Source organism: Oncorhynchus masou, chromosome 13 (genome assembly GCF_036934945.1).
Source record: "Oncorhynchus masou masou isolate Uvic2021 chromosome 13, UVic_Omas_1.1, whole genome shotgun sequence".
In the NCBI taxonomy this organism is placed as follows: domain Eukaryota; kingdom Metazoa; phylum Chordata; class Actinopteri; order Salmoniformes; family Salmonidae; genus Oncorhynchus; species Oncorhynchus masou.
The window spans coordinates 64152094-64168306 of NC_088224.1; the positions used below are offsets into that span (position 1 = coordinate 64152094).

General features: G+C 47.8%; 1 protein-coding gene across 1 annotated transcript in view; it reads right to left on the minus strand.

The window, feature by feature from the left end:
• Nucleotides 1-16213, minus strand: part of LOC135553390 (neurobeachin-like) — a 334327-nt gene that overhangs the window by 231977 nt on the left and 86137 nt on the right. The window contains exons 11-17 of the mRNA XM_064985529.1: nt 14219-14327; nt 11137-11289; nt 9859-10027; nt 4031-4110; nt 3112-3174; nt 1637-1734; nt 1032-1124 (exon numbers count right to left, since the gene is read on the minus strand). Of these exons, the coding sequence (XP_064841601.1) occupies nt 1032-1124; nt 1637-1734; nt 3112-3174; nt 4031-4110; nt 9859-10027; nt 11137-11289; nt 14219-14327 (765 nt within the window). The remainder of the gene's footprint in view (nt 1-1031; nt 1125-1636; nt 1735-3111; nt 3175-4030; nt 4111-9858; nt 10028-11136; nt 11290-14218; nt 14328-16213) is intronic.

The following is a 16213-nucleotide window of genomic DNA, read 5'->3' on the forward strand; positions in this document are numbered from 1 at the left end:
AGAAGAGGTGTGAACAGAAGAAGAGAAGAGGGGAGAACAGAAGAAGAGAAGAGGGGAGAACAGAAGAAGAGAAGAGGGGAGAACAGAAGAAGAGACGAGGGGAGAACAGAAGAAGAGAAGAGGGGAGAACAGAAGAAGAGAAGAGGGGTGAACAGAAGAAGAGAAAAGGGGTGAACAGAAGAAGAGAAAAGGTGTGAACAAAAGAAGAGAAGAGGTGTGAACAGAAGAAGAGGTGTGAACAGAAGAAGAGAAGAGGGGTGAACAGAAGAAGAGGTGTGAACAGAAGAAGAGAAAAGGTGTGAACAGAAGAAGAGAAGAGGTGTGAACAGAAGAAGAGAAGAGGGGAGAAGAAGAGAAGAGGGGTGAACAGAAGAAGAGAAGAAGTGTGAACAGAAGAAGAGAAGAAGTGTGAACAGAAGAAGAGAAGAAGTGTGAACAGAAGAGAAGAGGGGTGAAGAGAAGAAGAGAAGAGGGGTGAACAGAAGAAGAGAAAAGGTGTGAACAGAAGAAGAGAAAAGGTGTGAACAGAAGAAGAGAAAAGGTGTGAACAGAAGAAGAGAAAAGGTGTGAACAGAAGAAGAGAAAAGGTGTGAACAGAAGAAGAGAAAAGGTGTGAACAGAAGAAGAGAAAAGGTCTGAACAGAAGAAGAGAAGAGGGGAGAACAGAAGAAGAGAAGAGGTGTGAACAGAAGAAGAGAAGAGGTGTGAACAGAAGAAGAGAAGAGGTGTGAACAGAAGAAGGGAAGAGGTGTGAACAGAAGAAGGGAAGAGGTGTGAACAGAAGAAGGGAAGAGGTGTGAACAGAAGAAGAGAAGAGGGGAGAAGGGAAGAAGAGAAGACGGGAGAAGAGAATGTCTTTCATAGATCCAGACCTCCCTTGGGGGGAGGGGGAGGGAGGGAGGGAGGGAGGGAGGGAGGGAGGGAGGGAGGGAGGGAGGGAGGGAGGGAGGGAGGGAGGGAGGGAGGGAGGGAGGGAGGGAGGGAGGGAGGGAGGGAGGGAGGGAGGGAGGGAGGGAGGGATAATAACTCACTTGTGTCCCAGGTGTTTGAGAAAGTATCCTAGGACTTTGAGGGACTGGACTCTGATGCTCTCAGTCTTCGAGGCCAGCAGCTTGTACATCACCCTGGAACAGGACAGAAGACATATGAGTCACATGTAGACATGTTAATGATTGTGTCCCCTATAGGCTCTGGTCATAGTGCACTATAAAGGGAATGGAGTGGTGGGACGCAGACAATGAAACCAGGCTGAACTAGTCGAGTGTGCAGGGAAAGACCTCCGAGTCTGTGTGTCGGAGTGACGACTAAATTAAATCCTGATCAAAACTGAGCCATTCCATTTCCTGCAGTAAAGATTCTGAGAACTCTGCAGGAGTCAGTGGCTGATATACATGTATATTTCATAGAATACACAGGGCATACAGTATGTTTGATCATCAGTGTCTGAAATAAAAATGAATATGTTAATATCATATCATTTCTATGTAGATTTTTTCTTACAGAATATGTGAATTATTCAACAGGTATCATGTAGATTCACAACACTGGCTCCAGTGTTAGAGATGTGATGTTATTACATGCATTTTGTGCATCAACCGAAAGGGGGCTTTGTTCCCCAAGGGCTGTGTGTGTGTACCGTATGCCGTTCCTCTGGTCGAAAGCTGGAATCATGGAGGCTGGGTGTTCTGACATCAGAGCCACTACCAGCTGAAGAACATCATGGATATTATCATCCTAGAGAGAGAGAGAGAGAGAGAGAGAGAGAGAGAGAGAGAGAGAGAGAGAGAGAGAGAGAGAGAGGGTAATTAGAAAAAGAAAAAGAGAAGGGGATAGAGAAAGGGAGAGAGAGGGGGGTGAGAGATGGAGAGGGATAGAGAAAGGGAGAGAGAGGGGGTGAGAGATGGAGAGGGATAGAGAAAGGGAGAGAGAGGGGGTGAGAGATGGAGAGGGATAGAGAAGGGAGAGAGGGGGTGAGAGATGGAGATGGATAGAGAAAGGGAGAGAGGGGGGTGAGAGATGGAGAGGGATAGAGAAGGGAGAGAGGGGGTGAGAGATGGAGAGGGATAGAGAAAGGGAGAGAGGGGGGTGAGAGATGGAGAGGGATAGAGCAAGGGAGAGAGAGGGGGTGAGAGATGGAGAGGGATAGAGAAAGGGAGAGAGAGGGGGGTGAGAGATGGAGAGGGATAGAGAAAGGGAGAGAGAGGGGGGTGAGAGATGGAGAGGGATAGAGAAAGGGAGAGAGAGGGGGTGAGAGATGGAGAGGGATAGAGAAAGGGAGAGAGTTGGGGTGAGAGATGGAGAGGGATAGAGAAAGGGGGTGAGAGGGGTGAGAGATGGAGAGGGATAGAGAAAGGGAGAGAGAGGGGGGTGAGAGATGGAGAGGGATAGAGAAAGGGAGAGAGAGGGGGGTGAGAGATGGAGAGGGAGAGAGAGGGGGTGAGAGATGGAGAGGGAGAGAGAGGGGGTGAGAGATGGAGAGGGATAGAGAAAGGGAGAGAGAGGGGGTGAGAGATGGAGAGGGATAGAGAAAGGGAGAGAGAGGGGGGTGAGAGATAGAGAGGGAGAGAGAGGGGGTGAGAGATGGAGAGGGATAGAGAAAGGGAGAGAGAGGGGGTGAGAGATGGAGAGGGATAGAGAAAGGGAGAGAGAGGGGGTGAGAGATGGAGAGGGATAGAGAAAGGGAGAGAGAGGGGGTGAGAGATGGAGAGGGAGAGAAAAGGGGAGAGAGAGGGGGTGAGAGATAGAGAGGGATAGAGAAAGGGAGACAGGGAGAGAGATGGATTATGGAGATGGAGAGAGATTACAGCTCCATACAGTAGATGGACAGACCATCATCAATGGACAGACCTCACAACCCTACACAACTACAGCTCCTGAGTGGTGCAGTGGTCTAAGACACAAGAGCTGTCACTGCAGTCCCTGGTTCAAAACCAGGCTAAATCCCATCCAGCCGTGATTCTGAAGGAGCTGCACAATTGGCCCAGCGTATTCAGGGTTTGGCCAGGATAAGACGTCATTATAATGAAGAATTTGTTCTTAACTGACTTGCCAAGTTAAATAACGGTAAAAAATATTTTTAACAGCACAGAACCATGGGGGCTTGAAACTCACCTCATGCATGGTGAGCAGGTAGTTCAGGATACTCTGCAGCTCATCTTCCTTCACACCTCGGTCCTAAGAAATGACACACGTTTTCACACTGACCAAAGAAACTATGTGTTCCTACTATTAACAGAAACAGATGGGAAACTGCCTTAGATTGCTTAGTAAACACTGGCAGGTCTGCTATATACTGAAGCTAACGGCAGAGTGTTTGTATGCCAGTATCCAGGAGATAAAAGTAGGCATGAGCTATGCTGTTGATGGAGAATGATTCTAATTTTGGAACCAGTTGACAAATGCTGGTTTGTGAAATTACTATAATATTGCAGCACGTTCAGTGTTCGTTCCCCAGTCTCCTGTTGTTGTTTACAGTGATGTAAAGTTTAAACACATCTGAGGAGGAACCAGAGTCTCTGCAGGAACAGATTGGAAGTTAATTGCTGTTTGAGCTGTTTGAGCTGTGTGTGTGTGTGTGTGTGTGTGTGTGTGTGTGTGTGTGTGTGTGTGTGTGTGTGTGTGTGTGTGTGTGTGTGTGTGTGTGTGTGTGCACGCATGTAGCTGATGCTGTTCAGGATTGTAGATATTTTAATTAGTAGCCAGTTTATTTTCCCTCCGTTGTTTAAATTCTGCTTATTTCCGTAGTGGCTGCAGGCCGAGGCTGCTGGGGGTGGTAGTTGTGGCAGAAATGGAGCCTGCTGCCATGTTGTTGAAGCTAAGCAATTGATTTGAACACGACACGGATGGACCTGAACTTGCATGCTGATTGGACTATAATGGTTCCAGAGCAATTACCCATGATGCCTTTCTGGTGGAGATAAACTGTTTTGGTGTGTGTGTGTGTGTGTGTGTGTGTGTGTGTGTGTGTGTGTGTGTGTGTGTGTGTGTGTGTGTGTGTGTGTGTGTGTGTGTGTGTGTGTGTGTGCAGTACCTTGAGGATGAGTTGTTTGAGGAACAGCAACATGAAAGCCCTGAGAGAGATGATCTCCTGCTGGGTGGGCCTTGGACCATCTGAGGACAAACACAGACCGAATCACTGGGATCAGTAACGTGCACACACACATACACACAAGTCTGATGTTGACTTCACATCTCAGAAACGATCCATCGCTATCAGAAATGTACAGAGCGCAGTACACGTCAACAGGGTGCTGTATGCATAACATTGCCAAACCCAGATGACTGAGCAGATATGAGATATGACACGCTACAGACGGTTGGTTATTGATTACAGCTGCAGCCCAAATCAAATTTATTTGTCACATACACATGGTTAGCAGATGTTAATGCGAGTGTAGCGAAATGCTTGTGCTTCTAGTTCCGACAAAGCAGTAATAACCAACAAGTAATCTAACTAACAATTCCTAAACTACTGTCTTATACACAGTGTAAGGGGATAAAGAATATGTACATAACGATATATGAATGAGTGATGGTACAGAGCAGCATAGGCAAGATACAGTAGATGGTATCGAGTACAGTATATACATATGAGATGAGTATGTAAACAAAGTGGCATAGTTAAAGTGGCTAGTGATACATGTATTACATAAGGATGCAGTCGATGATATAGAGTACAGTATATACGTATGCATATGAGATGAATATGTAGGGTAAGTAACATTATATAAGGTAGCATTGTTTAAAGTGGCTAGTGATATATTTACATAATTTCCCATCAATTCCCATTATTAAAGTGGCTGGAGTTGAGTCAGTGTCAGTGTGTTGGCAGCAGCCACTCAATGTTAGTGGTGGCTGTTTAACAGTCTGATGGCCTTGAGATAGAAGCTGTTTTTCAGTCTCTCGGTCCCAGCTTTGATGCACCTGTACTGACCTCGCCTTCTGGATGATAGCGGGGTGAACAGGCAGTGGCTCGGGTGGTTGATGTCCTTGATGATCTTTATGGCCTTCCTGTAACATCGGGTGGTGTAGGTGTCCTGGAGGGCAGGTAGTTTGCCCCCGGTGATGCGTTGTGCAGACCTCACTACCCTCTGGAGAGCCTTACGGTTGAGGGCGGAGCAGTTGCCGTACCAGGCGGTGATACAGCCCGCCAGGATGCTCTCGATTGTGCATCTGTAGAAGTTTGTGAGTGCTTTTGGTGACAAGCCGAATTTCTTCAGCCTCCTGAGGTTGAAGAGGCGCTGCTGCGCCTTCTTCACAATGCTGTCTGTGTGAGTGGACCAATTCAGTTTGTCTGTGATGTGTATGCCAAGGAACTTAAAACTTGCTACTCTCTCCACTACTGTTCCATCGATGTGGATAGGGGGGTGTTCCCTCTGCTGTTTCCTGAAGTCCACAATCATCTCCTTAGTTTTGTTGACGTTGAGTGTGAGGTTATTTTCCTGACACCACACTCCGAGGGCCCTCACCTCCTCCCTGTAGGCCGTCTCGTCGTTGTTGGTAATCAAGCCTACCACTGTTGTGTCGTCCGCAAACTTGATGATTGAGTTGGAGGCGTGCGTGGCCACGCAGTCGTGGGTGAACAGGGAGTACAGGAGAGGGCTCAGAACGCACCCTTGTGGGGCCCCAGTGTTGAGGATCAGCGGGGAGGAGATGTTGTTGCCTACCCTCACCACCTGGGGGCGGCCCGTCAGGAAGTCCAGTACCCAGTTGCACAGGGTGGGGTCGAGACCCAGCACTATGCTCAGGACTCGGCGGTCCCGTTCTGTGAGATTGTGTGGCCTACCACTTCACGGCTGAGCCGTTGTTGCTCCTACACATTTCCACTTCACAATAACAGCACTTACAGTTGACCACGGCCGCTCTAGCAGGGCAGAAATTTGACAAACTGACTTGTTGGAAAGGTGGCATCATATGACGGTGCCATATTGAAAGTCAGCGAGCTCTTCAGTAAGGCCATTCTACTGTCAATGTTTGTCTATGGAGATTGCAAGGCTGTGTGCTGCATTTTATACATCTGTCAGCAACGGTTGTGGCTGAAATAGCCGAATCCACTCATTTGAAAGGTTGTCAACATACTGTTCTACATATAGTGTACGTAGACAGGTTTCTGCCACAGAGATATCAATAACACCAAGCTTTCATTTACACAAGACATATGAGAATGTATCTCCCAGAGTGAGGATAGTCCTCTGCTGTCAGACACAATGTAACACAACATCTGACTGTCCGGTTTCCCCTCAGAAATCAATGGAACCCCTTCAACACAGGCTCCCTCAGCTCCTCGTCAGACTGATTAATAGAGAGCCATCTGAGAACACAGTACAGGGACAGAACAAGTCGTAGATAACAGCATCCTTAACAACACAGCTGCATCCACATGCTGCATCCAACTTAATCACAACCAATTACATTCATGGACTGTTGATCCTCAGGCTCTCATTGGTTGGTTCAGTCAACCTGCCCCAGGCGTATTGGGCAGGAGGAGTATAAGGTTCACTATTGATAAATGATTTATGTTTGTGTTATTAATGCAGAAATCCTTTTTCTCCTCCTCGCTACAGTGAGTCAGTGTGACTGGACTGGTAATTAATCCATAGCAATCATGACAGTGTGCTTCCTACACACATCCTATTATAGAGACTTAGGAAATTGAACTAATTTTACTTTCACCCTTGGCTTGGTTCAGATAAAGCAGGCAGTAATAGCTTTGGATAATATTTCACAGGGTTGATCAATACTCTATGTTTTCACTGGGAGGATACACAGGTTCTCAGCCATGTGCAAGATGAGACAATATTGTCTGTGTCCAAAATGGCATCCTAATCCTTATAGTGCCCTATATGGCTCTGGTCAAAGTAGTGCACTACGTAGAGAATAGGGTGCCACTTGGAATGTAGAAATATTGTTACGGCTCTTATCCAAATGGATCAGTTCCAGACGCTGGGAGTGTGACCTGAAATTAGAAATGTGACTTCAGAGGATGTGACTACATAAGTGGAGCAGGACCAACAGACTGTGTGTCTAACAGAATAATTCAGAGAGACAGAGCACGAGAGCGAGAACGAGAGAGAGAGTACAAGGGCGAGAGAGAGAGATTGTGTGTGTGTGCGAGCGCATGTTAGGGATTGAGAGAAATTGAGCTTGCACTGCAGTGGCTGTGTGTGAGAGGTTGATGCATTGGTTTAATTTGATGGCTCTCTATTTACAGACTCCCAGAGAAACCAGTAGCAACATTTCCAGAGACAAAGTGCGTCTGCGTCCCAAATGGCACCTTATTACCTACATTCCATTCCATACATAGCTAAAAAGTAGTGGACTAAGGGCCCTGGTCAAAAGTAGTGGACTATATAGGGAATAGGGTGCCATTTGGGATGTAGCCAGAGTGTACCTGCAGCAGCAGCTCTGTTCCAACCACCATCTCTTTGTTCTTATAATTGAACACTTGATTATCTACTAGCTCTCTCCCCATCTCCCTTTCCCTTTATCTATCTCCCTCTCCCTCCCATTCCCTCTCCCTATCTACAGGCAACACCAGAATGCTCTGAGACAAAGGAAAAACAGATCTAATGGAAATAGAAGGATCATAACGTAACCTCCAGGTTCTACGAACCTCAACAAACAGAACATGGCTACGAACCTCAAACAGAACATGGCTACGAACCTCAACAAACAGAACATGGCTACTAACTTCAACAAACAGAACATGGCTACTAACTTCAACAAACAGAACATGGCTACTAACTTCAACAAACAGAACATGGCTACTAACTTCAACAAACAGAACATGGCTACTAACTTCAACAAACAGAACATGGCTACTAACTTCAACAAACGGAACATGGCTACTAACTTCAACAAACAGAACATAGCTACTAACTTCAACAAACGGAACATGGCTACTAACTTCAACAAACAGAACATGGCTACTAACTTCAACAAACAGAACATGGCTACGAACTTCAACAAACAGAACATGGCTACTAACTTCAATAAACAGAACATAGCTACTAACTTCAATAAACAACATGGCTACGAACCTCACAAACAGAACATGGCTACGAACTTCAACAAACAGAACATGGCTACGAAGTTCAACAAACAGAACATGGCTACTAACTTCAATAAACAACATGGCCACGAACCTCAAACAGAACATGGCTACGTACTTCAACAAACAGAACATGGCTACGAAGTTCAACAAACAGAACATGGCTACGAAGTTCAACAAACAGAACATGGCTACTAACTTCAATAAACAACATGGCTACGAATCTCAAACAGAACATGGCTACGTACTTCAACAAACAGAACATGGCTACGAAGTTCAACAAACAGAACATGGCTACTAACTTCAATAAACAACATGGCCACGAACCTCAACAAACAGAACATGGCTACGAACCTCAACAAACAGAACATGGCTACGAACTTCAACAAACAGAACATGGCTACGAACTTCAACAAACAGAACATGGCTACTAACTGCAACAAACAGAGCATGGCTACTAACTTCAATAAACAACATGGCTACGAACCTCAACAACTAGAACATGGCTACGAACTTCAACAAACAGAACATGGCTACGAACTTCAACAAACAGAACATGGCTACGAACCTTAACAAACAGAACATGGCTACGAACTTCAACAAACAGAACATGGCTACTAACTTCAACAAACAGAACATGGCTACTAACTTCAACAAACAGAACATGGCTACGAACTTCAACAAACAGAACATGGCTACAAACTTCAACAAACAGAACATGGCTACGAACTTCAACAAACAGAACATGGCTACGAACTTCAACAAACAGAACATGGCTACGAACTACAACAAACAGAACATGGTTACGAACTTCAACAAACAGAACATGGCTACGAACTTCAATAAACAACATGGCTACGAACTTCAACAAACAGAACATGGCTACGAACTTCAACAAACAGAACATGGCTACAAACTGCAACAAACAGAACATGGCACGAACTTCAATAAATATCTTATACACTAGTACTGTTTGTCTCACTGTTTTGCAACACATACTAAAGCAAAACAGGCCATGACATTAGTAAGAACAACCAAAACAAGCAATCTATAACACAATATCTATTATTCATCAACATCAGTAAAAACTGCCCAGAATGTCCAAACCCTTCCCCAGATCAGAATAGAAACGTAGCAGAACGTTCCAGAGCTGTCTATATATATAACTCTCCCTTCAACAGACAAACACACTCAGTATCCTACTTCACATAGATCTGTACTGTAGCTCTCCTCAATATTTCATATAGGACTAGTCTGTAGTTCTGGCAACATTCTCCAGCCTACTGCTGATTAATGTTCATGCTGCTTGCTGTTTTCTGGGCTTCATGAGCAATCATTAACCATGTGAACTCTGTCAGTAGAGGCTAAGCTGCTGCATCAACTATTCATTACACAGTTAATACACATCTACTTCCTCTGTGGAATAAACTGCACTTCTCTCCTGTGGTTACGTCCAAATGGCACCCTATTCCTTACATAGTGCACTTCTTTTGCCTGGAGCCCGATTGGATGCCATTTGAGACAAAGACCAGGTTCATCAGCACTGTTCTAACCTGACCTGTAGGATACATACAGTACTGCTTCCAACCATGTACTGTAGGTCTGTATCAGAACCTGGCCCTCGGAGCCTTCTAAATAGTTTCAGAGAGGAAAAAGCTGAGAGAGGAAGAAGACATGATGGGGGATTTTGACTTCCAACACAGCAGACAGCCGCCTCATGGCAGCCTGTTACTACACAGAGAGGAGATGCCTGTCATCTCTGGACCTGTGGTGTGTGAGTGGTGTGTGAGTGTTATGTGAGTGTTTACCCAGTCCTTTAGGTGTAATCCCACTGCTGGCCTCAGGGTTACAGGTCCAGTAGTAGTACTTCAGACTGTGCATCAGCTGCAGCACAGTCCCAATACGACGGATGGTGTTGTAGATGGTTGCTGTGCCGATAAACTCTGCAGACAGGTATGTGTACAGAGAGAGCTGGACCTGAGGGGAGAGTACACACACACATGAATGCGCGCACACACACACACACACACACACAAACAAACAAATCATGAACCTATACCCAGTGATTCTACATGAATATCGCTATCAGGTGTAATCATTTAGAACCCACTCCAGGCTGCTGAAAGTATTACATTAAGGCTGTGAACGGAATGAAAGAGGTTCAAGCTGAGCCCATCACCCTCCATGCAGGTGTAGAACAGAGAGCGAGGCAGGCTGCTGTGGCTCACCATACATCACACTCATTAGAACCCATAATAATAGCCTCCTCTCATCACCCCCCTCTCCTCTCTCTCCATCTCTCCGCTGTGCTCTGTTCAGGCTCATTAATACAGCCTCTGTAATTAGCAATAGACTGGACTATAATCCTACACAGTCCCTCTACAGCTTGTACTCCGACTCACGGAGAGGAGATATCTAAAAGTGCTCCAACTCAGTTCTCCCTCCCTCTCTCATCGGCATGACGTAACATTGAAAATATTGCCAAAGTTTACTTTGTATATTTACAATATTAACATAATTCAAATAATAATAATCAATATTGTCCACGGGGAACACAGGAACAACAATCTCTCTCGCTCTCACTCTGCTCAATGTGAACGGAGTGTGTGTGAGGGTCTGAGGACGGCCTCCAGAGACTCTCTCAACCACAACTCCTGAGACATTTTTCCCCTCAGCTGTTGTGTGTTTATTCATAAGAGCCACCAGCAGCGGTGTCAGTGAGGAGAATGGATTCTCCACACAACCCAGCTCCTCTGATCCGCCTCATCCTCTTCTTCACGGGTAATTATGTGTTTTCACTCTTTGACTTTCAGTACTTATCAGGGTTGAGGAGCTGATTGTGACAGCAGGCAGTAAGCCTGAGTCAGTGGTGCAGCCTTCAATACAGAGGAGAAAATATACACTAATATCAGGACCCTGTTGTGTTACATAATGGATAATGGTAGAAGTGAGTAATGCTCTAAACAGTCTTCAGTGAGTCAGAACTCAGGTGGGTTACCATGGAGCTACCTGGACCCAGTGGAACCAGATTGGGTGGGGGTGTGGGGATGGAGCTTACCATGGTGGGGGTGTCGGGCAGGGCTTACCTTGGCGGGGGTGTGTATCCAGATGGCTGCGTTGAACAGGATGTGGTCACAGAGCTGTTTGAGGAGTGGCGCTCCATGGGTTAACCCATCTAGGTATTTAGCGAAGGACAGGAACTGCTCCAGGACCGCACGAGTGATGTGGACCCTGGAGGACTGAGGGCACAGGGAATGGTCAGACCACTGGATATTCAATCAATCAATCAACCTAGTCAACCAATCAATCAATCAATCAATAATAATAAGCCAACCATAGAGTTGAATAGAGGGTTCACTTGCCTGTTTTAGCATGGGCAGTGCCATCGAGGAGTTTCACCATTTTGAAGTAATCAACTGGGATGTATAGACATTTCACCAAACAAGCCAAGTTTGAGAGCATTTGACTGAGCATCCAGGAGTCTTTCTGTTATTATTGTTGTCTGTCAAAATGTCTCCTGACCAGGTACAGGTAGTCTCTCCTAACATTCTAGCTGTGATATAAACAGATCTAAACCAGATGGTAGGATGGTGTGAGTGTGTGAGAGTTGGCAGTGGAAGGGAGAGGAGAGAAAGAGAGAGAGACAGAGAGAGAGAGAGGGATGAAGTGCTTCCCCCGTCGGGCCCCTGTTACAGCCACCTGTTCCTGGCCCTGAGATCTGGGCTCTGCAGGACTCTGATGGATAGATGTCAGGATGCTACAGGACAGTCTGTCTGCATCCAAAAAGGCCCCATGGGGCTCTGGTCAAAAGAAGTGCACTATGTTGGGAATAGGATGCCATTTTGGATACAACCTGACAGCGGCTGGCTGGGGAAGCAGTGAGACGACATACCCTTCAAAACACAAAGTGGATTCTTCTTCCAAATCTCTTCCTCACCTCTGTGCCTCTCTGCTCTGTTCTTTGATCTGTGGTTTGATCTTATCAGTCCGAGGCCTACTGGGCTCCATGTTTCAAACAGCATTACACAGTCCGTCTGACTGGCTGATGCCCTGTTGTGTCCCTGTCTGTTTCAGAACCATGGATCGAATTCTGGTCCTTTTCTGATATCCTTGGACTGAGAGTGAGGAGTAAAGTGAGGACATTTGTTGAAAGATATCAATCTATAAATAACTGTCATCAACTGTTGCCTAGCACACCATAGAAAGTAAGAACGGGTAAACTTAAATTGCACTCTACTCCCTATATAGTGCACTACCTTTTGACCAGAGCTCTATTAGTGACATGCCCTGACCATAGAGAGCCCTCAGGGTTCTCTATGGTGTAATAGGTCAGAGCGGGACTAGGGGGGTTTTCTAGTTATTATAGTTCTATGTTGGTGTGTGAGTATGGTTCCCAATTGGAGGCAGCTGAATATCGTTGACTCTAATTGGGGATCATACTTAGTGTGTCCCTTTTACCACCTGCGTTGTGGGATATTCTTTTGTTTAGTGCCTATGTGCGCTACATACTGCACGTTCGTTAATTCTTTATTGTTTTAAGTTTCACTGTAATAAATATGTGGAACTCTACTCACGCTGCGCCTTGGTCCACTCATTCTTACGACGAACGTGACAGAATATCCCACCACTACAGGACCAAGCAGCATGCCCAGGAGGTAAAGGAGAGTTGGACATGGGAGGAAATACTGGGTGGATGCGAGACCATTCCTTGGCGGGAATCGCCAAGGAGTATAGGAGGACAGCGATGACACCGGGGTCCACAGCCACAAACAGCCCAAGGGCAACCCCAAATTATTTTTGGGGAAGGGGGCACAGGGGGCGGTCGGCTGAGCCGAGGAGAGAGCCAGAGACCGTCTGGGAGTCGATGGAGCAATTGGAGGATGGAGATCGCAGAGAGATGTTGGTTAGGTGTATTCTGCAGCGCACTCGCCCTGAAGAGCATGTCATCAGTCCGGTGAAACCTGTGCCGGCTACACGCACCAGGCCTCCAGTGCGCCTCCCCAGCCCGGTATGTCCTGTGCCGGCTCCCCGCACTAACCCTGAAGAGTGTGTCACCAGCCCTGAGTCTCCAGCGATGGTCTACAGCCCAGAGCTTCCAGCGACAGTTCACGGCCCGGAGCTTCCTGCACGGGTGCACAGTTCAGGCACGGCGTCCAGTCCCGCTCCATGGCCGGAACCTTCCTCTGCGCCGGTGCTCAGTCCAGGCACGGTGTCCAGTCCCGCTCCATGGCCGGAGCCTTCCTCTGCGCCGGTGCTCAGTCCAGGCACGGCATCCAGTCCTGCTCCATGGCCGGAGCCTTCCTCTGCGCCGGTGCTCAATCCAGGCACGGCATCCAGTCCTGCTCCATGGCCGGAGCCTTCCTCTGCACCGGTGCTCAGTCCAGGCACAAAGTCCAGTCCCGCTCCATGGCCGGAGCCTTCCTCTGCCCTGTTGCCCGGTCCGGGCACGGCACTCAGCCCGGCTTCATGGCCGGATCTGCGGTCTGAGCGGTGCTACGTCCCGCACCGGAGCTGCCACCGATGCTGGTTGCCCACCGCATCTAGGTTCAGGTTTTTGCGGTCAGAGTCCGCACCTTTGTGGGGGGTACTTTCACGCCCTGACCATAGAGAGCCCTCGGGGATTTCTATGGTGTAATAGGTCAGAGCATGACTAGTTTTTTTTCTGTAGTTATTATATTTCTATGTTGGTGTGAGTATTGTTCTCAATTGAAGGCAGCTGAATATCGTTGCCTCTAATTTGGGATCATACTTAGGGTGTCCCTTTTACCACCTGCGTTGTGGGATATTGTTTTGTTTAGTGCCTATGTGTGCTACGTACTGCACGTTCGTTAGTTCTTTGTTGTTTTTAAGTTTCACTGTAATAAATATGTGGAACTCTACTCACGCTGCGCCTTGGTCCACTTATTTAAACGACGATCGTGACAATTAGGCCAAACCAAACACTGTAGATTTGGTCAACTGTAGTGCACTATATGGGGAATAGCATGCCATTTGAGGTACAAGGTATGATGTATTGATTTAATTGATTGATTTTGATTGATTGGATCATTAAAAACCCATATAGACAACATCAAAGCAAAGCAGGACATACATTCAAAACTATGGAAGATGACAAAGAGTCCATGCCTTATCTCCAGTGTTCTTTATGGTTTTGGTTAGAGTTTCTACCTTCTCCAGCAGAAACCCGATTACAAGGAATCCTTTCCCTCCCAGCATCTGTTCCTGCATCGCCACCGAGCTCTTCAACAGGTCAACCAGGAACACCAGGAGGGTGGCACTGCAACACACATACACACAGGTTTATAAGGATATGGACACACATTAGGAGGTGTGCAGGAGTACGCAAATAAAAAGCCAAATGTGTCAAAATGTAGATAAATTGCTCCTCTACTGTGCAATACCATCATTATATCATACAGTATGGTGGTCCTGGGGCTGTCTGTGTCTCAGTGTAGATTCTCCTTTACCATCTCTAGGCGAACCTTGTTCCTCTGATTATCCTACCAGTCAGGTAGTCGAGAGGGAAAATTATACAAGGCAGCAGCAGAATTGGAAAGAGACAGACAGAGGATAGGCTAATTCAAGGTCATCTTCTGAGGAAGTCAGCAATCAGCTAGAGACTGTATATCCTAACCCCCAGCTCCCAGCCTCATCTCCTAGGCCCAGACTCATCTCCTAGCCCCTGCCTCATCTCCTAGTTCCAGCCTTCTCTCCTAGCCCCAGCCTCATCTCCTAGTTCTAGCCTCATCTCCTAGTTCCAGCCTTCTCTCCTAGCTTCACCCCCAGCCTTCTCTTCTAGCCCCAGCCCCATCTCCTTGCCCCAGCCTTCTCTCCTAGCCCCAGCCTCCTCTTCTAGCCCCAGCCTCCTCTCCTAGCCCCAGCCTCCTCTTCTAGCCCCAGCCTTCTCTCCTAGCCCCAGCCTTCTCTCCTAGCCCCAGCCTTCTCTCCTAGCCCCAGCCTCATCTCCTAGCCCCAGCCTTCTCTCCTAGCCCCAGCCTTCTCTCCTAGCCCCAGCCTCATCTCCTAGTTCCAGCCTTCTCCCCTAGTTCCAGCCTCATCTCCTAGTTCCAGCCTCATCTCCTAGCCACAGCCTTCTCTCCTAGCCCAGCCTCATCTCCTAGCCCAGCCTCATCTCCTACCCCAGGCTCATCTCCTAGCCCCAGCCTCATCTCTTAGCCCCAGCCTCATCTCCTGGCCCCAGCCTCATCTCCGAGTTCCAGCCTGCTCTCCTAGCCCCAGCCTCATCTCCTAGTTCCAGCCTCATCTCCTAGTTCCAGCCTTCTCTCCTAGCTTCACCCCAGCCTTCTCTCCTAGCCCCAGCCTTCTCTCCTAGCCCCAGCCTCCTCTCCTAGCCCCAGCCTCATCTCCTAGTTCCAGCCTCATCTCCTATCCACAGCCTTCTCTCCTAGCCCAGCCTCCTCTCCTAGCCCAGCCTTCTCTCCTAGTTCCAGCCTTCTCTCCTAGCCCCAGCCTCCTCTCCTAGCCCCAGCCTTCTCTCCTAGCCCCAGCCTTCTCTCCTAGCCCCAGCCTCCTCTCCTAGCCCCAGCCTTCTCTCCTAGCCCCAGCCTCATCTCCTAGTTCCAGCCTCATCTCCTATCCACAGCCTTCTCTCCTAGCCCAGCCTCATCTCCTAGCCCAGCCTCATCTCCTAGCCCAGCCTCATCTCCTAGCCCCAGCCTCATCTCCTAGCCCCAGCCTCATCTCCTAGCCCCAGCCTTCTCTCCTAGCTCCAGCCTTCTCTTCCAGCTCCAGCCTTCTCTCCTAGCTCCAGCCTTCTCTCCTAGCTCCAGCCTCATCTCCTAGTTTCAACCTTCTCTCCTAGCCCCAGCCTTCTCTCCTAGCCCAGCCTAATCTCCTAGCCCCAGCCTAATCTCCTAGCCCCAGCCTAATCTCCTAGCCCCTGCTCCAAACCTCATATTGTAGCCCCAGCCCATCCTAGTCCTTTTATCAGTCTCTAATCCCAAAGACATGGTGTCCTCTGAGAAGAAGTGTAGGGGCTGTTTACTGCTGCATTGGGGTCAGTTACTGTCTTCATAGTGGGTCCCTCAGTTAAAGCCTGTCCTGGCAGAGTGACTGTGTTTTGGCAGTATGACAGAGGCTCTCTCTGACACTCGCTAATCCGCTTTCCTCCCATCCTCCAGAGGGACTCTCTCCAGGCCCAGA